The sequence below is a fragment of the Drosophila miranda genome, chromosome XR (assembly GCF_003369915.1).
Source record: "Drosophila miranda strain MSH22 chromosome XR, D.miranda_PacBio2.1, whole genome shotgun sequence".
NCBI lineage: Eukaryota > Metazoa > Arthropoda > Insecta > Diptera > Drosophilidae > Drosophila > Drosophila miranda.
This window is the reverse complement of record NC_046674.1, coordinates 19,642,506-19,667,858: the sequence shown is the minus strand read 5'-3', so window position 1 is coordinate 19,667,858 and position 25,353 is coordinate 19,642,506. Positions and strand designations below refer to the sequence as shown.

The following is a 25,353-nucleotide window of genomic DNA, read 5'->3' as shown; positions in this document are numbered from 1 at the left end:
TGCGATTGTGAGGATTGATAGCGGTTGAGATTTTTGGGAATAACTGGAAGAGAGATGAGCGATCCAATAGATACGGCCAAAGGCTACGTTTTGGGGGAACTTTTCGTTTGGAAGATAAAAACGATTCCAACCCCGAGACAGTATTTTGATGTGACTAATTTTGGTATATTGTGCAACACTGTCTCTTATTAAATGGTTGCAATTTTCACCAAAAAATGAATTATTTTTTAGGCGTAAGAGAGACTTGGGGGAAGAAACTGCATACTGAATCATCTTTCTTATCGAATATAATAGTAATCAAGAAAAACGTAATCAAAAAAATACCGGTAAAATACCAAAAATACAAAAAAAAAATTACAAAAATTCTTTCTTATGGAATATAATAGTAATCAAAGAAAAATTGGTATTTAAAATAAACAAAAATATCAGTAAAATACAAAAAATACGAAATAAATTCCAACATACCAAATACCGAAAAAGTTAGCTTTTGCTGATTTAAAAGGGGTTTTCAGATTGAAGATTATGGAATTATCTAGCAATGGGTGAAATTGTATTCTGGAACATCTTTTTTTTGGGGATGCAAGCATAATCAAGGCAAAAGTGGTATTTAAACACACCAAAAATACCGCTAAAATACCAAAAAAACAAAAGTAATTCCATAAAATACCACATTACATACCGAGTACTGACAAAGTAAAAAGTAGTACTAGATATATGTATACTAAATATATACTAGATAGATACCAGATAGATACTAGATGGATACTAGATAGATACTAGATAGATACCAGATAGATACTAGATATATGTATACTAAATAGATACCAGATATATATCAGACAGATACCAGATAGATACTACATATATACCAGATATATACTATATAGATACTAAATATATACCAGATAGATACTAGACAGATACTAGATAGATACTAGATAGATACCAGATAGATACTAGATAGATACTACATATATACCAGATAAATACCAGATATATACTAGATATATTCTATATAGATACTAAATATATATTCCAGATAGATACTAGACAGATACTAGAAAGATACTAGATATATACTAGGTATATAATAGAAAGATACTAGATAGATACTTTATGTATACCAGATATATACTATATAGATATTAGATATATACTTGATATATAATAGATAGATACTAGATATATACTAAATAGTTACTATATATGTAGATACCAGATATATACAAGATAGATACCAGATAGATACTAGATATATACCGGATAGATACTAGAAATATACTATTTATATACTAGATATATGCCAGATATATACCAGATACATACTATATAGATAGTAGATATATAATAGATAGATACTAGATAGATACTAGATATATACCAGATAGATACTATATAGATATTAGATATATACTAGATATATAATAGATAGAATACTAGATAGATCCCAGATATATACCAGATATATACCAGATAGATACCAGATATATACCAGATAGATACCAGATAGAAAATACTATCGGGGAAAATAGTATAGGTTGTATTTTTCCCATCAAATGGTGAACCCTCGACCTAAAGAAATATCCCAACAAAAACCTCTGAATCCCGCTCTGAATTCCCGTTCATGAGGCCATTCGCTTATGGCAAACTTGTGCAGTGGCTCTGTCGAGGAATGTGCCCGTCGCTGAAAGGGTCTGGGCCTCGAAAACTAGATTCTGCACTGCTTTCAATAGCCGCGTTCTGAAAGTGCTACCAAACTGGTTTCGCCTTGGATGTAGAGTGAGATGTGCGATGTGCGATGTACGATGGTATATAATGAAATCGCATACAGCAATTACCCAAAAAAACATAAAAAAAATAAATGGTTGCCTCCCTTTTTTTGTTTTTTTTGTGGCGGACCGATTAATCCGGCAGCGAGCTCTCCGCTCGGTTTCAGGTCATCCGCTGGGGCCGTGCCATGCGGATCTTTGGATGATTCATCGGAGCAGCAATTATCCGCAGCATGGCAATTATGCAATTTTCCACTGACCCCCAAACCCCTCTCCCCCGCTGGAACACTTGTCGCACTTTAATGGGCAGCATTGGAGTCAGAGTCAGAGTCAGAGTCAGAGCCGTATCGGATGATTCACACGCCCCTCAGGTATTTGGATATGTAGCAAATTCCAGAGCCACACAGATACAGATTGATGCCCACCAGATACATCTATCGGGCGGTGGGGTGGTGGGGGGGGGAACAATAAAAATCTGAAAGTCTCGACTTGTATCAGATAGCAACGGAGATAGAGACCACCGGCACATGACTAAGACGAAAATGGAGATGGCAGGAGATGGCAGGAGAGAGAGAGAGAGGAGAGAGAACCTGAGGCACTGCTGGAGACATCAAACACAAGTGCCGCCGATCAGGTCTCGATGCTGTATAGTTACAGCTTCAGCTACATATCTGCGGCTAACTGTAATTGTATCTAACAGCTACGTTTGACAACAAGCCAGAACCAGAGTCGGAGTCAGAGTCTGAGGCAGAGCCACAGTCGGAGGCAGAGTCGGAGCCAGAGCCACAGTCGGAGGCAGAGCCAGAGCCAGAGCCAGAGCCAGAGCCAGAGCCAGAGCCAGAGCCAGAGAAGATGCCGAGGCAAGCGACTGGGACAGCTTTGGCAACGCGTCGCTCTGGAACTTGTCTTACTTTTTATGGCCAGAAGCAGCAACAGCTTCAACGCGTGCTTGGGGTCTGCTTCGCAGTCCTGGCTCAACGGCCGAAGAGGCGTTGCTGTCCATGTTGGTTGGGGGCCATGGCCACCCAAAAATGGTCAACATAGCGCCACTAAATTGACTGTGGATACGAGAGATCCCTGCCACCCACCCCCTGGTGGGTCCCCCTGCCGTTTGCTGCTGCCTTTTGCCATTGAATTATAGTTTGAAATCAAAAAAGCAACCATTATTTATACCGAAACCAGAGATAGAGGAGTGCCCTGGAAAAACAAACGAAAATCCAGAGAAAATCGAATGCAAATACAAAGCTTTGGCCCCAGTGACGCTATGAAGTTTTGGCTCCACAAATTATAAGCCAAAAAGAACACGAACCAGCCCTCTGGCGCAGGGGGGGAGGGGCGGTCATGGATGGATAGAGCCAGAGCCAGAGCCAGAGCCAAGTCAACGACAAATGCTGGCCAGGCCCCCACCGGTTCGATTGAGTGGCAAAGTGGAGCCGAGGAATATCCTGATACGAGGGGTGGGGGTGGGCGTGGGGGTCTATTGTCAGAGCAAATAATAACTTATGTGTGGTGTCGAGACCATGACAGAAACGGAAATACTTTGCCGGACATCAAAACGAGGGGAATGCAAATAAAAACAAAACCGGAAGATAGTTTTCCATCCATCTATCCATCCATCCAAAAAAAAAGCAACTGTGGCTTTTCAAAGGGAATTTTGTATGAAAGTAACTCGAAACTGGGAAGGGGAAGGGGGGGGGGGAGGGGTGGAGCACTACTGCCAGTTAAGTGCAAATTATTGGTTCGAAATTAGTCGAGCGAGAGGTGGAAGAGCCGATAGATACATTTGCAGAGAGAGACAGAAAGTGGGGGAGGAGCTTCTGTGGTTGCATTTGCTAATGGAAACTGTTGGGGCCCTTTTTTTTGGGGGCGGGGGGAGAGGGGAAAGCCTGTGCCTGGTCCGCAAAATTGCATGCCTCGACAGAACTCTTTCCAGGGAAATCTGACATAAACAGAGAAGATCTCCCATCCAGCTCGAAATTTGATTATAAAATGGAATACTGCTGGGCAAAGTGCTGCCTTCAGCAAAAACAAAAACAAAACAAAAAACCAATCGAAAGAAAACATTATGAGCAACTTTTGGAGTGCATTCCGTGGAACTTAAACTTCAGATTGAAATCGAAACGGGGGGGGGAACGAAGGGTGGAGGGGCGGGGCTTGTTAAGCGCCTTAAGAGTTGTAAATAAAATCAATTGATTTCTTATTTATAAAGCAAAATACATTTGGTATTAAGGAACACCAGAGCCGTGTCGTCGTCGTCATCCACTGCCACCTTCTAAGCTCTGGGCAAACATGACAAAGGAGCCCCAGAGTCAAAGCCAGAGCCAGGAACAAGTAAACAAGCACATAAATAAATTATTTACTTAGGAGCTAGAGGCCCCCCCCAACCAACCAAAAGGGAGATTGTACGAATATAGTATATACAATATACAATATACAATATATATATATATATATTTGTATTTGTATTTGTATTTTTTTGTGTATTTCCGCTTAGTAAACAAAACTGAAATGACAAAAAGGGCAGCCCCAGCCCCTGACAATGTCTTGACCAACTTGAGGAGCACTCTTCATCTGGGGGGCAAACAGGAGGCATAATGGAGGCCTCCCAGAAGCAGCAGCAGGAGGACAAAAAAAAAAGACCAGTCAAGAACTAATAGTGGTTCTGTGTGTGGTCCAGGGAGTGCGAATGGGAATGGCCTCCAAGGGAGGCTGGGTCATTGTGATAAATAAGTTAGCAGCCGGAGACAGGCTCAGACCTCAGATCGATTTATGCAAAGGTTCTTCTCCTCCGCTCCTCCTCCAGCAACGCTTTTAGTGACATTAAGAGGCCAGGCCCTAAATGTTTAATGGCCTGCAAATAAAGGCAGGAGGCAGGCAGGCAGGCAGGCAAAAAAAAAAAAATGCTTAGAGGAAATGAAGGAAATCCGCTGATAAGCCAACAGGGAAGGAAGGGCGAATGGGGGGGAAATAATTAGCATAAATCATATGCGTGGAAGCCAAGACTTTGAAAAGAATCTACCATTTATAAAGATTAATCTTAGCCGCTTATTATGTCATCAGCAGTCAATTAACCTTTGAAATAAATCTATACAAAAAATATATATATTCATAAATTCACTTTTAAAGCTTATCAAGGAAAACACTTTTCTATATAACATATATACATATATTCATATATATATATATTTAAATGGGTGTTTATATGCATTTTTGTGGCTTATATATAGACACGTAATTACGCTAAACGTTATGCGCATTTATTTGCCATTGATTTTGAATTTTTAACTATTTTGTTGCTGTTTTTATTTCCACGGAAATTTATTTAGTTCAAAGTTTTGTTTTTTTTTGTGCGTTTAAATATGCAAATCTTGTGTGTTTTTGGGCACGACTTTCAAAAGAGTCAAAAACTAGTCGGTCTAGTGGGCGTGTCAGCCCTAATGAGGGGCTGCAGGGGTAGAGAGAGAGAGAGGGGGCCCTGCATTGACCTAATTCATTTATTTATTGAAATTGCTTTTATCAAAAGTCAGCCTCAATCATTTCTCTGAGGCCTTCAATTATTATTTATCGATTCCAAGTCAATTTGTCAAAGATATATGTACATATGTGCTCTCTCGCTCTCTCCCTTGCTGGTGTGTCCTGGCTAAAAACATTCAGGCTAAGGCTGTCTGTCAGTCTCTGATTTTGGGGCACACAAATCTCTCTAGAAATTAAATTATAAATTTACAGTGTACTCGGACTATGTTTATTCCCCCTGGCCCCCCAGCCCCCTGCCCCCCTACTCCTCCTCCACCCAGCAATCGGTATAAATTACTTGACTGTGGGACTGCCTTGAGCGTTGGGCGTCCGTCCGTGCTCTCATTTGATCAATTTATGCGCGTACTTTTGTTGAACTGAAAAACGTGCCTAGCAGTGAGGCTTTACGGGTCTCTGGCTCTCTGGCTCTCCGGCTCTCTGGCTCTCCATTGTCACCTCTGTTACTGTTTAGACTAATTTATGCGAGGCGGACACAAAGCAAAGTCAATGTCGTTTCCAAATGGAAACCAACAAAAAAAAACCCAACCACAACAGAGTGGAAAATAGGCCTTCTATGGGGACGGGGGGGGTGGTGGGTACATGGAAAAGCGTTTAGCTAAGCGAAAATTACAATTTATTGTGGGTAATTATGTAATTTTCGTGACGGTTTCAAGTCGAGACAGAGTGCGTGCCCCGCGGACCCCGCCTCATGTGGCATGCCAGAAGAGTTGCTGAGGCAACTTCTTGTCATTTCCTGTCAATGGCCTGTCCTCAGTTTTTACCTTATTGAGAAACACAGAGAGAGATGTTCTCGTTTTGGTAGGGAGGAGACACGCATTTCCTGTGGGGAAACAGCAAAGAAAAAGATCCCCGATCGAGCCTCTCCCTCCCCTTCGTGCCACCCAAAGGAGAGAAAAACCTTGTACTCGTATTTCCGCTGAAAATTGAAATTGAAATTTAATTTGCAGACTCCGGGCTTCGGTCATCAGCCGGCATTAGTTTGCACATATTCAAATCAACTTTTTATTTATTCAATTCCCCAAAGCACACACACACACACACACACACACACACACACACACACAGAGAGAGAGAGGGAGAATCATTAAAATAAAAACAGTTGAAGAGGTGCCTAGGTGTTGGGTAAAGCGGGAAAGACAGGAAATACGTTTTGGCCAACTAAAGAGGAGAGAAAAAAAGAAAGAAAGAAAGAGAGAAAACTGGAAATCATTGTGTGCCCCTGCCCCTGCCCGTGCCCCTGCCCTTGCCCGTCGTTGGGCATCATTAACATATATTTTGAAAACGCAGAAAAGAATTCCTCGAGTGAGGTTTTTCTTGCCTCTTGCCAGCCATCCCGCAGCGGGCGGGTTTTCGTGGGTCCCCATGAAAATTTGTAAGTATGTTAGACTTGTCACTTGCACACTTCATGACCATATTTGTCACATTTGCGCCATGTTCGCCCTGGCCGATGGTGGAGAGGGTTGGGGCGGGTGCCCGCGGGGCAGCCAAGGATGGGGTCCAGCATGGGGTTCGCTTCCTGCCTCCTCCTGCTCCTCCTCCTCCTCGGTGGGCAAATCAGATGCGCAACTAACGAGCAACAACCACGACAACGACAACGACAACGACGACGACGACATGGAAATTCGTTCGTTCTGCGTTTTGCCATATAGAGTGACCACAGGGTAGCAAGGGGCATGATCAAACGGCCAACAGAAGCCTGATATATATGCTAAATGCCAGAGACAAAGAAAAACCCAGTTCTAAAGGCATCTGCCATATTCCAGTGGGAACCGTGGGTCCTCTGATAGTCGGCAGCCGTCCCTTTTGTGCCACAAGCATTCCCAACTTGCTTTTATTGTTTTGCCGGCTGCTGCTGCTCCTGCTGATGCTTTCTGCGGTTGCCGCAGACGCCTTCTGGCCATATTTGTATGAATAAATGCGTATTTAAGCACATACTTACAACACTTGCCATGTATGGTGGCCCAGCAGCAGCCCAGCAAAGACAAGGGACACAAACAGGGACCACGGACTGGGGGACAGGAACAAGGGACTCTGCGACGGCGACTGGGACTGCGACTGGGATCCAGACGAGGGACAGTTCCCAGTGGCACTAGGCAGGGCCCCTCCTCCGAGCATTTTGCATTTTCCTCTTTATTTTCCTCCACATTTTCACATATTTTTTTCTGTGTTGCGGTTCACATTTGCTTTCCCCCCCCCTCCCCCCACCCCCCTACACCATATTAAATTGAGGAAATATTTCAGCCTCGAAAAAAATAATAATAAAAAATAAAACTAGAGTATAAAACATTTTATGAATTATTCTCGAACAATTTGTTAAGCGAATTTTTTTTATTTGTTTATTTTTTTGTTTAAATACGAAATTGATATTTGAGTAATTGAATATTAAATAATTATCCAGCGTATATTTATGCCAAATAGTTGCACGGGAAAATGAATCAAAAGTCAGGCAAAAAATGTAATTAATGTTGCAAAATTAAAACGGAGTCGAGCGCCTCCTCCTCCTCCTCCGCCTCCACCCGTTCGGGGGAAGCCCCATAGATGCCTCCAAATATACATATAACGCAATTAGTGATCTCTGGACTTTCCTTTGATGCATTGATTGGAACCATTGAGGCATTAACATAAATAAATAAATAATTAAAATTCAAAATTAAAAAAAAAAAAAAAACCCAGAGAGAGAATTCTTTGAAAAATAAATTAAAAATTATGAAAAAGATACCCCGTACAGGAGGATGAAGAGGAGGAGGACCCCATTTGAATGAATATTTTAAGCGAATCATAAACTGGCGATATGCGAACCTCTTTGAATTGTTATTAAAAATCTACCTTGAATAATTTATGATTTTTTTACACATTAAATTCTCGTTTCAGTTACAACAATATGTTTGACAACAAAGTTCCGGCATTCAAATTGAAATTGAATTAAAATAAAATAAATAAAGAGTCGGAATCGGAATCGGAATCGGAGTTGGAGTTGGAGTCGGAGTTGGAGTTGGACAGACAAATACTCTGTTTGAATTGTTAATGAGCCCACAAAAACAAAAACAACAACAACAACAACGCAACAATAAAAAGTGTTAAATGCTGATGACGTCGGTGCTGCTCTACCAGTGCTGAAAAGTCAATTAAAGGTAATCAAATCGAAACTGATTGCGTTACAGCGCCTGGCACCCAGGCACCCGGGCACCCAGGCGACAATAATTTTAATTCGCATTGATGTTGTCACTTATTTCATTTCATTTTCCGCTAAATACAACAATTAATTGGGGCCACAGCGGCTCTCCTCTGTTGGGCCTGTCGCTCTGCGGTTTTTAACGCTCGGCCTGACAAGTGTGCACGCGGTTTTTGCCGCCACTGCGATTATTTCCGCTTACCTAGGCGATTTTGTGTTAGGGTTTCTGTGGCTGCAAACGGATTAAACGGATTATCAAATGTGATTTTGTTGAACCCCCCCGCAACCCCCAACCCCCCCTCGCTGACTGCAAGACCTACGTCCGTTGGAACTTTTCATCTTACGACTGGCGACTTTTCCGACTACGTGACTTTCTTGGGGTTAACAACAACAACAACAACAACTATTGAACACTAATTGCAAGTTGTTAATGTTGTTGGCAAAGCACAGCGAAGCGACTCAATTGAAAATTTTGTTGTTGTTGTTTTTGGAAACTTTTGCAAAGTAATATAAATCACCCAAGGGTTGAGCAGAACAGTAAACCGAGGAGATTGGGAGAAGGCTATTTCTTTCTGTTGAACGGTCGCCCGTTTAATGACGCAAGTAATTGCAACTGCAACTGGCAACTGGCAACTGGCAGCTTGCAACATGGTGCACAGGGGTGGGGAAGGGACTCGATGGAGGCTAGACTTAATGAAAATCAAACACAACGAAGCAGCAACTACAATAACTCAAAGTCGGTCAACTGTGCAGGGGAACACGCTGTCGCTGTCGCTGTCGCTGTTTCTGCCGCTGTCGCTGTTTCTGCCGCCGAACCCCTCTTTGAAAGACATTTCCTTTCCGAAAAGCAATAATTGATAAACGAACATAAACGAACAGATGTACAAGTGTTTGGGAATGAATGAATCAAGCTCAATCATGATGTTGATATCCAACTCAATGGCTCGCTGCATGCCAGGCTAAATCAATTGATTTATGCAGCTGGAAACTGCATTTGATGAGTTCTCATTCGCGTTTAATTGAAAACAGTAATTCAATTAATGAAAGCCGGCCCAAAGAAAACTCTCTTCTGTCTTTAATTAAGTTCAAGAATGACTGTTTTCCCGGGCCAGACTCTCTGGCGGACTCTCTCTCTCTCTCTCTCTCTATCTCCAGCCCCCTCAATAAATGTCACGCAGGCCAAACCCCCCCTCCCCCCCACTCTCTCTCGATCTGAATGCGGAAGCCAATTTGGCACATGAAACGCTCGCGCGCCTATACAAAAAACTGGAGCGATGTCGCAACGCGTTTAAAACAGCGCCAGAAACGCGTTGCGAGGAATTTTTCCGCTGACAAAAGAACTTTGGAACGTGACTTTTGTGGCAAGTGTTGGCCAGGCTTTAATGGGTTAATGATCAACTGAGGGGAGGGGTTTTTTTCCCCCCCAAGCGAACCTTTAGGAACCCAAGATCGTATCTTCTAAGGCATTAGTGACTGCCTTTAAGACTTAATCGCATTTCGTAGGATATTTTCATGCTTTAATGAAAATTTGCAATTTCATTGCATTCCCAGCCGCAAAGAGAGAGAGAAGTCTTTTGTGTCTCTGCTGGCTTACCTCTCACATATATCATGTCTCTCCCCCCCCAATGCTTCTCTCTCTCCATCTCTCTTTGTTTCGCTGCTGTCTGCTTATGTATTCATAATTAAATTAATTAAATTCTTGCGCTTCAATTAAAATCTTATTAAGTTTCACTGTATGCCTAGCCACAGCCCCAAACAATGGATAATCGGGGGGAAGAGCCAAGGAGCGAAAGACTGAGAGAGAGAGAGAGAGAGAGAGGAGAGTAAGAAGCAGACACAAAATGGACAAACTTCTTATAGAGCTTACACTTATTCACACATTGCAGGCGGAGTGGCAGAGAGACGAGGGTTTTCTCACTGGCAAATGATTCTCCATCGCCTCATCGCACACCCACTTTCCCCTCCCCGCCCCCTTCCCCCTTTGGTTGAACATTATTCAACAGAGGAAAAAAAAAAGGAAAGAGAGAGTCCTGCCTGCTGCCGTGTCCGTGGTCCTTCCTCGCTTTTATTTTTGGGTGCAAATCCACAGCAAAGAAGAGGTGGAGGAGGAGGAGGAGGAGGAGGACGAGGAATGCTGGCAGACCATGTGGTTTTGTTGCCGTTGCCGTTGCTGGTTGCTGGTTGCTGGTGGCTGGTGGCCTGTTCTTGTTGCACCATCGTACTCCGTACATATTGCCGCTGCATTCTTCGCATAAATTTCGCCATCGCACTTAACTCATGTCTCGGGGTCGGTCGGGGTGCTCCTCTCTCTTTAAATGAGTCTGGTTAGCTCTCTCTCCCCGCCCTGGGCACAAACAATGGCGCTGTTTAAGGCAAAAAAACCACAGCTCTTCTTTGCTCTCTCCCTCTCTCCCGCTCTCCCCCTCTCACGCTCTTTGCTGGCGCACCTCCAGCCACACGAAGTATAACTCTTGCACACACATGTGACGTCCCTCCGTTTCAGTGCAGCAGTGCAGCAGGGCAGGGGGGGGGGGGGGGCTTGGCGGGGCAGTAGGCAAAAGTTTATTCCTATTTCACTCGCTTTTTTTCCCTGTACTTTGTTGAGCGTGGAAATTTAAAAGCAAATGCAAACAATATGGAACATTTTCAATGCGGCCACAGTGGGACGGAATTAGCGAGAAAAACGGAGAAGGGAATGGAGAGGGACTCGACTGGGACAAATGTTGAAGAGAATCGGGAGTTAATAGATGAATATTCTCATTAGGATTTTATTTACCAAATCCCAAAGAGGAAACAGAAAATAATATATTTATTTAGAAATATATTAAACAACTAAAAATTCATGGATTAATTTAATGGAGAAATAATAATAGGGGAAAAAATAATAAAATATAATAATAATAAAATATAAAAAAAAACAATAAAATATAAAACTAATTAAAAATTTATAACTCAACAAAAAAATATGAATTTAATGGAGAAATAATAATAGGGGAACAAATAATAAAATATAATAATAATAAATATAAATAAATAAAATATAATAATAATTTGGATTTGGATAACTACTGATTTCAAAGTACTTTAAAACTAATTAAAAATATATTACCCAAAAAAAAAAATATATAATTATAATAAATATTAAAAAAAATATATAAAAATAATAAAATATAAAACTAATTAAAAATATATTACCCAACAAAAAAATATGAATTTAATGGAAAAATAATAATAGGGGAACAGATAACAAATATAAATAAATATAATAAATAAAATATAAAAAATATAAATATAATTTGGAATAATTAATGATTTAAAAATACTGTTTTATTAAAATACAATTTTTTATTTATTTTTATTTTATTCTTTATTTTTTAAAATTTATTTTGTTTCATTTTATTTATTTTCAATTTTGAAGCAATTCTTTTATTCTTGATTTATTATATAATTTGTATATTGTATTTATAATAATGATTTATAATAATATATGTATATAATTTAATATTATATAATTGTGCTGCTTGCTGTTCAATCTTCCAATCATTTATCCAAGAGCTAAGATCCACAACCGTGCTGCCTTTGTGCCACTGTGCTTGAACGGTGGCTAGGTGAGAACGGGCCATGGCCAAGTAAATCAGCGCAACTGTGAGACTAAATTTCAAGCGCACTAAATTTACGCACACCCGTTTAAACACGGTCTCCCGGCCCCTCCATCCACCCAGCCACCCATCCGACTGGCCCCAGCCCTGGACTAGAGAAATGTAAGCTGCCTGCTTAGAAGCTCCTCGCTCTCTCGCCCTCTCCCTCTGCCTGCTATCTGCTATCTGCTATCCCTTTTGTTACATCCTTGCCGTGCAATTTTCACCATTTTGTGGTGCACTTTGCGCCTGGCCGCGATTTTACGAAAGATTTATGGGCCACGACGCTGTCCTGGCCACTAAGTCCAGGTTCAGGCATTCGCCGAGAGCAGAGACCCCACCGCGCACTCTCTCCATTTGCCGCTGCTTGTTGCAGGTGAGGCGTGTCGAGTCAGCAACAAAGGGGTGGCCGACGGGGGGGCGGGGGGCACAGAGGGCGAAGGACATCCGGTAGGTAGTGTCGCGACGGCTCCACTTCTAATGCCTGTCAGCAAATGCCGCTGTAAGGCCCCAAAAGCCGCCTCGTCCTTCTGCCTGGCATACAGGAAAATCCCCATACCGTCCGTCCCAAGACCGTTTTCATTTAGCGCTCTCTTTACCTTTTTACTATTTAATGCTTAATTTAAATACAAATCCGATCTGTTTGCTGACTTTTGCCGATAAGAGCGGGGAAATGATGGCCAAAGTTGGCAAACTTTTCCCCGACCCAAAAGGAAAATCGTAGCAAGCCAAAGGCACAAAAAAAAAAAATCATTTGTGCCCGGGCCAATGGCAATTTAATTTGCTTTGGCTTAGAGCTGAGCAAACTTTTGCCTCACTTGAAACGGAAACGGTTGGCCTCAAGCATCTCTTAAAGATGTAGGTCCAAGGACCGGCACAGGGGTCCACGAGAAGGATTGATCCGATACGAGTTCTTAAAGCTGTTACCTCTTGCCATTCTTGCCATTCTTCCCATTGCTGCCTGCTAAGGCCTTAATCCATAACATATAAGCTTCCTCTTCCACTTAGGGTCATCATCCTGCCACCCAGGCCTCCTCCACAATCCAGCCATTCGCATTCTCTATTCATAGAATTTATGTCTCAACTTGCTAAGCCGTGTTTGTAGTAGAATTTCCACTATCGCGCCTTAATTTTAAAGCCCTCGACACTAAATGCTCCTCCACACACAAAATCCCCCACCGTCAGCTCCTCGCAGTCCTCGCAGATTTCGTGGAGAGTTTATGTTCGACATGCGCTGCTACGGGCGCCATATGCGCGTTTATCAAAAAAGAAAATCCCCACTAGCTCTCGGCCCCACCTCCGCTGGAATAAGTCCAGTATATATATGGGTTAGTTTTCCGTTTGCCATATAAATTTGTTTAAGACATATAGCAAGGATCAATAGCTCGGGATTTATTGTCTGCCACATATAACTTTGTCTTGGGCTTTAAACTTCCAGACACACGGAAGTGCAGGGTGCCGGGTGCAGGGTGCCGGGTGCCAGAGAGGAGATTCCTAGATGGCAAGGTCGATGGGCGAAACTTTTTTACCTACTTTTGGCTGTCGCCGCTGCTGGGGTCTGGGGTCTGGGGCTTAAGCAGGGAGCCAAGCCCCAGAAAAAAAGAAGAAAATTATGGCTAAAATGGCGACGTCGTCTGGGGCCTCCACTACGACATCGGCTTGCGGTCGTTTATATGTAAAATATTTGGTTTACTTTATGACTGCTTTGGGTATTACTCTTTACTTTCTTGCCAATGCCAATTCTCGCTCTATCGCCCTCTCCCTCTCTCTCTCTCTCTCTCTGTCTCTCTTCCTTGTTCAAGTTTTTGGCAAGGCAGTAAAACCAAAAAAAAAAGAGCAAAAGAAAGAGCCAAAATACCGAGTACGGTGCTAGGAATTATGCCATAAAAGCCATGGTCGTAGTTCCAACTTTTGCCAAAATTCTTGGCTTGTCGTCGACATCATCCACCTTCTCCATTTCCTCATATTTCTCCCCCCCTCCAGCCTCCTCCAGCCTCCTTCTCCGTACGCTCCTCATGGTCGTCATCGTCGTTGTCGCCGTCTCCTAGTCTCAATGTTCAAGGGACCCATAAAATACTTTTTGAATCCAAAGCCGCGCGCCATTGTTGTTGTTGGTTTTTGTGGGTCCTTTGGTGCGGGGGAGAGAAAGACAGAGAGATTACCGTTGAGGGAGCTTTCCTAGTTGAACCAGAACAGGACCAACAAATGAGCCAGCTCACTGGGAGGCCTCTTTAAGTGTTCATTTTGGAGCTGTTGAACTTTGCAAAAGGGGAGCAAAGTCCTGCCAGCTAAAGGTTTACCAAAAATTACAGATTGTCCAAACAATCTATGATTCTGAAGCTATTCTCATACATAGGTGTAACTTAAAGAGATTTTCCCCATATCGGGGTCACCAAATATCAAAGAACTTTCTACTGAAAAGCTGATTTGATGTTCTGCTTGGTTCTTACATAGAAATTCATAGGTATAACCTAAAATAGAGTTCCTAAAGTGATTTTTTGTATGTCGGGGTCACCAAATATTAAACAATTTCCTACTGAACAGAAGACTTGTTGTTCTCCTTAGTTCTTGATTAGAAATTTATGGGTAAAACCTAAAATAGAGTTTCCAAAGACATTCTTCTTATGTCGGGGTCACCAAATATCAAACAACTTCCTACTGAAAACCAGACTTGATGTTCTGCTTAGTTCTTACTTAGAAATGCATAGATATAGCCTAAAGGAGAGTTTTTAAAGATATTTTTACCATGTCGGGGTCACCAAATATCAAACAACTTCCTACTGAGCAGAAAACTTGATGTTATCCTTAGTTCTTGATTAGAAATTCGTAGGCATAACCTAAGGGGAGTTGCTAAAGAGATTCTTCTTATATCGGGGTCACCAAATATCAAACAACTTCCTACTGAAAAGCAGACTTGATGTTCTGCTTAATTCTTACTTAGAAATGCGTGGATATAGCCGAAAGGGGAATTTTTAATGATATTCTTCCCATGTCGGGGTCACCAAATCTCAAACAATTAATGTCCTGCTAGTTCTTCATTAGAAAGAACGGACTCTACTGCGTGGATCCCCTTAAAAATTGCCCTCTTTCCATGATTACAATCTCCATTCCCCACGTCTACGTCTCCGTCTCCGTCTCTCTTTTTTCTTTTGGCCAGCTCGTTCGGTGGTTAATAAACACAAATCAACTGCCAGTGAAACTCCGTTCAATTCGTGTACTCCGAAATCCAGATCCCCAGCTCAATTCAATTGGAGGGAAACTTTTGCCCGCGATTACCATTACTGCAAAATTGGAAGTAACATGTGTGGCGACGCGCAATTGCCAAGCGGCCCCCGGCGGCCACTCTGCAGCAGAGCAGAGCACTCCACTCCCCTCCACTCCACTCCCTTCCATTTCATTCCATTCCGATATATGCCCCACCTAAGCACCACCCATTCGGTGGCACCCATTCCATTCCGTCCACAATCCATTGTTTCGTTTTCTATTTCACAGACGAGTGGATGTTGCCACAGCGACTTTCACTCTGGCACACAGCCTTCAGCCTTCAGCCTTCAGCCTCACGTCGCGAAACGCTGGTTGGGTGTTGGGTGGTTGGGTGGTTGGTTGGTTGGTTGGTTGGGTGGGTGCCCCAAATACCGCTTCCAATTTGGTGGAGTCTATGCGTGAGCTTGCATTTCTTTGTTTTGGTCTCTTTCTGATGGCAAATATTTGGTCTGCCTCGAGTTGAGCAGGAATAAAAAGTATCTCCCAGATGCACAGACTCAAAGACTCGAAGTCGTAGCTAAAAACTGAAGCTGTAAACTGTGCAAATAGTGCAAATACGGGGGAGGATATCAACGGAAGAGCCGGAGGTTTCGTGGTACATGTCTCGAGCGGAAACTGTGCCAAAAGACGTATGGCACAAAGCAGGATAAATTTGCCAAGTTTATCATAGCCAGAGGACGGGGGGAAGTCGGAGATTGGAGTGTGGAGAGTGGGGTGCCAGAGCTTTGGCTGTTGGCAAAACATGAGCCAAGGCATTGAGCATAAAATATTGTCGGCGATATTTTAACGCGCGCTCAAGCGAAATTGTCATATAAATAACATCATGGGGAAGGGGTTGGGGGTCTCCTTTGGGGGGTTTCGGGTTTAAGGTTCTTGGCGCTGCTCGTCCGTGGGAATATTGGCCGGGCTGCTTTGAAATATTAAACATTTTTAGGGCACCGAAAGGCAAACAAGGCACAAGTTGAAGTTTATTGCTGACATTTGATGGCTGGCTGCCTGGCTGCCTGGCGGTACAGAAGTTGGGCAAAAGTTGCGAAATTGGAGCAGCGGCGGCTGGGAAACCTGGCAACCATTATCCACCAGCAAATTTTTATACATTCCTTCAATGCTATTTTTAAAAGCGCCAAACTTTTTGCCCCACAAACAGATAAAAGGAAGCTGCCACGAAAACGTTGCCGTCCCTGCCGTCGCTTTTGGGCACAACTGTACAGGCTCCACCCGCCCCCCACCGCCCCTCTCAAAATGGGCTATAAAAGCCATTAAATCAAAAGAAACTTGCATTTATTTAGCAATTTCCACCAAACTGCAACCAGAAAAAGTTGTGGCAAAAAGTGTTTCTTGTTTTTTTTTTTTGACTACAAAAAAGAAAAACAACAATATAGATGGGTGTGAAAAGGGTTGTGGCAGAGGGGAGGGGACGGAAGTCATAGAAAAAGCCAAAGCCAAAGCAAAACCAAAACCGAAGGGAACCCAAAATCCAACACAAGACGGAACCGGAGTGCGCCCACCAGACAGATATAATAAAAGGAGGTTTTCCACCACCCACACCCCCCCGCCACTGCCAGTGTCCGTTGTGCCCCACCCTCTTGGTGTAACCAATTTTTGGGGCCATGGCCGCAAAGGCTGCACAGTCACAGTCGCAGTCGCAGTCGCAGTCACAGTTCGAGCTCAACTGACAGCCAAACATTTATAACAATGGCTAAAAAGAGGGTCTAAAGGGGTTGGGGGGGTGGTGCAGACTCGGACACGGACCCGGCCACGGATACGGACGGAACTAATAAATGAGTTTCAGCAACAGCAGCAAAACCAAATAAAAATGTCCCCCACTCCCGCCACCCCCCAAAAAAAAGCGAAAATAAAATCTCGACGGGAGACTATAAAATATTTAGAGCATACTTTCGGTGGGTGGGGGTGGGGGAGGGACAGACAATATCCTGGCTGCAGGAGCGGCTAAAAGGTGGGGCACGGTGCAGTGTGTGGGTGACAATTTAAATAGCTGCAACTAAAAGGAAATAACCCAAATACCATTGAACGGTGTAATGGGAATAGTTAAAAACTGAATGAAAAGTGGCAGGAGGAGCGAGTGGGCAGGAGAAGAGAAAGGGCAGAGAAGCGAGAGGCGGGAGAAGAGAGTGGGCGGGAGAAGAGAGTGGGCGGGAGAAGAGAGTGGGCGGGAGAGGCGAGTGGCAGGAGAAGCGGGTGGCAGGAGGATCGAGTGGCTGGAGAAGCGAGTGGGCAGGAGAAGCGAGTGGGCAGGAGAAGCGAGTGGGCAGGAGGAGCGAGTGGGCAGGAGTAGCGAGTGGGCGGGAGAAGCGAGTGGCAGGTTCTCCTGCCCGAGAGGTAGGAGAAGCGACTAGCTGGAATGAGGAGCGAGTGAAGGAAAGAAGAATGAGGAGTGCAGACAAAGAAGAAAGTTAGCGAGTGAGGCATGAGATGGGAGCGAGTGAGGCAGGAGATGGGGGCGAGTGAGGCATGTGATGGGAGCGAATGAGGCAGGAGATGGAAGCGAGTGAGGCAGGAAATGGAAGCGAGTGAGGCATGAGATGGGAGCGAGTGAGGCAGGAGATGGAAGCGAGTGCGTAAGTGAAGACAAGAAATAGCGAGTGGACTGAAGGCGTATTCGTTTAAAAACAGACAGGCACTGGCCTGCCAAAGAAGCGATTCAGTGCAGGAAAGCAAAGAATAATCCAGAGAATATTCGAATTGAACTCTTGAGGGAATCGTAGGTACGAGTGTATTAAAAATAATAATCCAAATAAAGTACAAAATCGAAATCGAGAATGTTGGGGCATAAAAGACCATCAATCTTCATGGCAGATGTTCCGAATAGGTCCCAGGGTTTAGGGAATAAAACATGGCATAGAGGATACCATCTCAAGCCGAAGGCATACAGTCGTACGAGTATATGGCCCCTCTGCCGAGAGGAGGCAACCAGCCACAGGTCGTGGGGCTCACAGCTCATCGAGAGGCAGGGCAGGCCTGTGGCACTGCGTTGGCCATTTAACAGGATTTTAGCAATTTAAATTTGATTTTTCTCCCCCTTATTTTTCCCCCCGCCATCCAGCCATTCAGCCATCCAGCGATCGCTCCCTTCTCCGTGTGCATTCCAAGCAGCTGTGCTCCGGAAAAACTTCACAATTTTATGTTTTTATTTCCCTGAAATTGTTGTCTGTTGTTTGTTCTCCGGGAAAAGTCAGTAGGTTGGCGGCCCTCTCCTGCCGTTCCCTTCAACAAGTTGCTTTATGGCATATGCATGATAATGATGAGGAGTCCTGGCTCTGGCTTTGGCTCTGGCTTTGGCTCTGGCTCTGGCTCTGCTCCTGGGTCCTGGGACCCTCCTCGAATGCCATTCTTTTTTGTGTGTGTGTGTGGCGCTTCTTCATATGATGCTCCCGGGTGTTTATGTGTTATTTACATAATAAAAAGCGAGAGTTAAGAGAGATGAGCAGCATCCCACCATCCCACCAGCCCACCGCTGAAGTATGACCCACATCTATGATTATTTTCATAGCGCCTTTGGGGCCGACGCCACGCCTACGTTGCGTAAAGTTTGAAAATACAACAACAACAAAAACAACAAAAAAAGAGGAGCAAGAAAGGGGGAAAGGGGGAAAGCTGCCTTTGTGGAAAAAGCAAATTTTGCCTTTGTTTTATTTATTTTATGGCCCCCGTTCGGGGACCCAGTGCCGATATCCTTTCTCCTCCTTGAACTTCCCGCAGTTGCTGCTAAATTAAGTTTTGTTTGCCCCGTAGTCCCCAGGATCCCGGGATCCCAGCATCCCAGCCTCCCCAGACCTCGGAGCTGATAAATGTCCCCAAAGCAAACAAAATGCAAGTTGTTTTTTAAGTTTCGGCCCCAAACTATGCTGCGGCATATCGTTTGGCCTTTTGGGGCGGGCAGAGAGGGTTGGGGACTTGGGGTTTTGACTTTGGGGACTTGTCAGTTGACACAAAGGGTTGGCCCGGGTTAGGGCAGGGCCATTGTCGTCTGACACGTGTACGAGGGGTATGTGTGTGTGTGTGTGTGTGCTGTTGAGGGGTTGGAGGTCCTTCAAAGGAGGATCCGCATCCGAGAGCCCGCAGAGAGCGGGTCAAAGGACGGCCTAATGTCAGAGCCGTGGCCATTTAAATTGTCTTCATTTGTTTACTGTCCAACAAAGCAGCAGCAAAAAAAGAAGCGCAAAAGCGCAAAATAATCCACAAAACTACCGATTAACTCCAGCGGCAGCCACAGCCCCAGCCCCAGTCGAAGCCAAGCCAAAAGCATTTTCGAACTCTAATGGAAAATCAATTTAATGCCCCCCTCCCCCCCTCCTTCATTTCTATCGTTGCAGGCGAATGTCGGAGTCTAGAAACGAAAGCCATTGGCAAACTTGGCCAAAGCGTATTTAGCCTGAAATAAAAGCGGGCACAGCATAGCAGACGAGGAACCAGCAAAACCACCATTCACCAGAGCGATAGACAGACACAGACAAAGACAGAGCAGACGACCAGGAAGGAAGGAAGGGTAGGAGGCAGACCCAAAGCCAGACCCAGTCGAGGGAGGACTGAGAGACAGAGAGCCGTGTAATGAGCAGACGACGGTCGTCGTCGGCCAGGGCAATTACCATGTCGCCATCACCACCGTTGTCGCTGCCAGTTGCGGGCCTGGGCATGGGCCTGGGCCTGGGCCTGGTCCTGGCGCTGCTCCTGGCCTTGCTGCAGCCAACAAATGGCCTGGCAAATTGTCCAAATGGCTGTGAATGCGATGACGACACCCTGATGGTCAACTGCGGCGAGGGGCGGCTGGACGTGCTGCCGATAGCCCTGAATCCGGCCATCCAGCGGCTGGTCATCAAGAACAACAAGCTGAAGACCATCGACTCGTCGATGCAGTTCTACGCTCAGCTGACATTCCTCGATCTGTCCTTCAACGACATGGTGACCATACCAGAGCGCTCGTTCGCCTACCACGCCAAGCTCCAGGAGCTGCATCTCAACCACAACAAGATCGGCCAGGTCTCCAACAAGACCTTCACGGGCCTCTCCACCATCAGTGTCCTCAATCTGCGGGGCAACCTCATCGCCGAGCTCGAGTTCCGCACGTTTTCGCCGATGGTGCGGCTGGAGGAGCTGAATCTTGGCCAGAACCGCATCAGCCACATCGATCCGCACGCCCTCGATGGCCTGGTCAATCTGCGGGTGCTCTATCTGGACGATAACACCCTCACGACCGTGCCCTCGCAGCTGACATTCCAGGGGCTGCCCAGCCTGGCGGAGCTCTATTTGGGCACCAACTCCTTCATGACCATTCCCGGCGGCGCCTTCCAGGACCTCAAGGGTCTCACGCGCCTCGATCTGCGCGGCGCGGGACTCCACAACATCTCGGGGGAGGCCCTCAAGGGCCTGGAGGCGCTGCGCTACATGGATCTGTCGGACAATCGCCTGGCGGCCATACCGACGGCTGCCCTGCAGCGTCTGGGCCGTCTGGAGCAGCTCAGCATCGGGCAGAACGACTTCGAGGTGGTGGCCTCGGGCGCCTTCGCGGGACTCCGGGAGCTGCGGCAGCTGGAGCTGACGGGGGCCCAGCGACTGAGGCGCGTCGAGAGCGGGGCCTTCACGGCCAACACGAACCTGGAGCAACTGAATCTGTCCAGCAACAAGCAGCTGAGCGAGCTGCACGCCAACGCCCTGGGCGGCCTGCCCCACCTCAGCTCCGTGATCCTGAAGGAGAACCAGCTGAGCACCCTGGCCGAGGGCCTCATCCCCTGGGCCGATCTGCAGACGCTCGACCTCTCCGAGAACCCCTTCGTCTGCGACTGCCAGCTGATGTGGCTGCGGAACCTTCTGATCAGCAAGAACGCCAGCAGCCAGTACGCCCCGGTGGTGTGCGCCTACCCGGCCACCCTGCGCGACCTGCCCCTCGCCCAGCTCTCGGAGCCGCTGCTCGGCTGCACCCACGGGGCGGCCAACAAGCAGGCCATCATCGGCATTTTGGTGGTGGCCTGCGCGGCCCTGATCACGACCCTGGCCCTGGTGCTGTACACCTGCCGTCGCCGCATCCGCGAGATGCTCAAGGGCCACTCTGCCCTGGGCCGCAAGGAGCGCGAATACCAGAAGACCTTCTCCGACGAGGAGTACATGACGCGGCCGCCGCCCGGCTGCGGGGGAGTGCATCCGGCGGCCGCCTATCCCTGCAGCCAGTCGCAGTATATGGGCAGCCGGCCGATACCAGTGACCGAGCTATAGCTAGAAGCTCCACCCCCACCTCAGATGCGGGGTAGGGGTGGCATCGCCTCCACCACCACCACCACCAGCAGCGGCAGCAGCAGCACAGCGGCACCGCTGCAGCAGCTGCAAGTGCCCAGCCCCGTCGATCATGCCGCCGCCGCCTCCTCGTTCGCCCAGCTCAGCCACATCCACTACATGACCAACAACCAGACGATCGCCAGCCCGATGCCGAACCCCCAGATGCACCACTCGCAGCAGGACATGCGCCTGCTGGCCAATGGCGGGGGCAAGACCCTGAACGCCGCCTCCCTGCCCCGCCACCGGATGCAGGAGAGCACCCTCTCGCACTACAGCCAGCCCCTAGCCCTTGCCAACGGCATACGCCTCACCCAGGACCACTTCAATCACAACCACGGCCATGGGCATGGGCATGGGCACGGGCACGGGCACGGGCACGGCCACCCGCACAGCCACAATGGAGGGGGGGTGTACGCCAAGCCCTGCGATGCGATGGCCGAGCCGGGGTACATACACAACAATTCGCACTACTCTCTGCCCCTCGACCACGATCTGCCGCCCAGTCCCACGCCCACACCACCACCGCCGGCCCTGCCCCTGCGCAATGGGGTGGGCATGGCCCTCATCCATGGCAACACAACCGGACGGCGATCCTTCAACAGCAACAGCAACAACAACAACGTGGCCACTCTGTCGAACAACAATCATCATGGAGGAGGTGTCGGCGGCGCAGGAGGCGGTGGAGGAGCGATCCTGGCATCCAGCAACAACAACGGGAGTCTGCGTCGCTATCACTGATATACGGGGAAGACGTGCGGCACCCTGGGTCGCACCATCAAGCCGAAACCGAATCAGGACATTGAGCTGTACCATTTCTACAAGGGCTAGAGGACAGGACACAGCCAGGACACAGCCAGAAAGAGGTCTCTGCGGAGGATTTCGGGACGAATTTTGTGTGTGTTATTCTACCTACGATCCTTGGATCCATTCTATGATCTAATTTATCTAATTGTATATTCTTATGTTACGTGTATTCAGGCGCAAGCATTTTGTATAAATTAGGATTTAGTTGAGTGATTATTCGGGGGGGGAAAGGGCAGCGGCAGCAGCGGGGAAAAACTGTGGAAAATCCAGGTGTAAATAAAAGAGAGCGCGCACGGTTTGGCATTCACTGGAAAGCGGCAGGGCCCCCTGCCAGCTCTCCCGAAAATGTCATTTCATTTGCATCCAGTGATCTTAACTATTAAGTTCTGCTTAAATTAAAAACAAAACAAAAAACCTAAAAAAAACACTCTAAAATTCGTGTAAATAATTAGAAGCTTCTTTCGAAGAAAATCCAAGAAAATTTCACAAGAAACGAAAAATGCAATTTCACAAAAAATACTTACAATTAATTTACGCGCTTAAGCACCAGTCACTAAAACTATGTATGTATCTAGACTAAACTATCACCGTAAAAGTAATCGAAACGGCATTAAAGGATACGAAATGAAGCAGCTAAAAATATATGCAAAAAGAAAAAAAAGAAACAAAAATAAAACAAAATGGACTTTTTTTTTTGTAGTTAATAAACTCCGTAAAATATATAAAGATATGCCCTAAAGTAAACGACACAAAAGAAAAGATATAGCCACCACACTATGAAAAACTGTTCAATATTTACGTAACGTAACGTATCGTATCGTATTGTAGATCCTATGACGAATTCACAACAGAAACAGAATATGAATAATAAGCAATTTATGCGGAATAAATATTGAAAGTACATTTAAAAAAAAAAATAATAAAAAATATATATATGAGAATTATGTGTGTAAATAAAAAACAAAATACATAGCTATGATCGAAGGAAAATTAAAAAAAAAAAAAGAAAAACTGAAAGTTTTGTGTTGATTTTTGCTTGTGTTTATTATTGTTTTTGTGATTCAGGTTTTGGGCAGCACTATTCGAACGACTGTACATAAAATACATGCATATTTTTAACGATTTAATGGAACAAATTGCAAAACCAATACAAGGGAGTTTAAAAATAACCTAAAAACAAAACAGAAACAGAAATGGAAACAGAAATGCAAGAGGAAGAGGAAAACTTACTTATTCAAACGTAAAAATTCATATTCATATTTCATAACAAAGCAGCAGATCTTTCCATCTAGCAAAAACGAAGGAAAAATATGTACATCTACTCGTATGAATAAATTAAAACAATTTGAAAATACAATTTAAGCAAATTACAAGGGACAACCACAGTTAAACAAGCGGCGCCCCAGTAAGGGGCATACATATAAACGAGTAAATCATACAATACCTACAGTTAAGGAGACTTTTTTTTTGTTTTTGAATTTCGTTGGCGAATAAATAACTAAATACTCGTAGCATAAAGTGCGAAACAAACCAAATATGTGGATCATCATCTAATCGTATCACTAAAAGGACAAAACATAACACAAAACACATACAAGGAACTCTTTCTCTAAATTGTAAGCGAAAGAAGAAAATTTCAACCATGTTCAAGAACTAGAAGATAAAATCAAATAAAGAACAAACTTAACAATACAATAACCATCCCAGCCGGGGGCGAGTTTTTCTAGAAATATTTCGTGGCAGGTGTGTGGGGGTAGCGTGGCCGAGCGGTCTAAGGCGCTGGTTTAAGGCACCAGTCTCCTCGGAGGCGTGGGTTCGAATCCCACCGCTGCCAGATGGTGGAATTCTTTTATTTAATGGCTTGTTCGGCAATCTGTTAACGATTCCAGAGCAGTACAGTTGTGCTGGTGTCAAATGCAAATACCGAAAAACACTTTTCTATGGCAGTTTAGTTAATGGCAGCATCGTTGGCACTCATCTGCATAATTTAATTACATTTAACAATAACAAAAACACGTGCACAAACACACACACACACACACGCAAGCAGGGCTCACATGTACGTGCAGCGTTTTGCGCTAATAAGCGACAGGGTCGTCCGCGCCACCCCCCGGGCCACGCCACCCTTCAGCCATGTATGCAAGTTGTCAAGCGATGCGCGATGCAATGCTTGCTACTCCCCCCGTACGAACAAAAATCTCAAGTGAGCCACTAGAACAGGTAGCGTGACACGCGTGCGAGCACGACACCCAAGAGCCACAATATCGGGTGGGCTGTGGGCGGCGTGCAGGAGGGAGTGGGTGGCAGCCGTCACGCACTCACCGCTAGACAATGCCCAGTGGGGCGAGAGAGAGAGAGAGGGAGCTCGTTCTGGCATAAACAGTTACACATTTGCATGCTCCGTTCCGTCGCTTCCTCTCTTGGGATGCCTTTAGCTGCTGCTCCACTGCTGCTGCTGCTGCTGCTTCTCTTGTTGTTTTTGCATACTCGTATGCGACATTAGCGCACGCAAACAACGTGCACACAATTAGAAGAATTAACAGCAGTTAAGGCAGCAGCAACAGCAGCAACAGCCAACAGCACAAACTTGTGGCAAGATGTGCTGCACTGGAGAAGAGTCCCATTCCATCCCTCCCGTTGCTGGCGGCTGTTGTTGCTGCTGCTGCTGCTGCTGCTGCTGCTGCTCTTGTACTTGTAATTTAGTTTCGAAGCGAGTTGCCGCTGCTGCCCCCCACCCTGTTCCCTCTTTTGGCCAATCTTGGGTTGTTGTTGCCACAACTTATTGGCCACAACATGCCAACTTATTAGGCAAAAGCGCAAAAGTTATAAATTGTTTTACAAGGCGCACATTGTGTTGGCCATAAATATGAGTGGCGGCGGGGGG

The 25,353-nt window shown here is 45.6% G+C and overlaps 1 protein-coding gene and 1 non-coding gene across 2 annotated transcripts in view; both read left to right on the top strand.

The window, feature by feature from the left end:
- The window catches only part of LOC108152433 (chondroadherin-like protein), a 45,115-nt gene extending 21,965 nt beyond the window's left edge, over positions 1–23,150 (top strand). Inside the window, 2 exon segments of the mRNA XM_017281765.2 lie at positions 8,175–8,434; positions 19,712–23,150. Coding sequence (XP_017137254.2) covers positions 19,947–22,403 — 2,457 coding nt within the window. The 5' untranslated portion in view covers positions 8,175–8,434; positions 19,712–19,946 and the 3' untranslated portion in view covers positions 22,404–23,150.
- A 1,071-nt stretch (positions 23,151–24,221) lies between these two features.
- Trnal-aag lies at positions 24,222–24,303 on the top strand. Its single transcript has one exon. It is a non-coding gene; the product is annotated as a tRNA-Leu (tRNA).
- Positions 24,304–25,353: the final 1,050 nt, after the last annotated feature.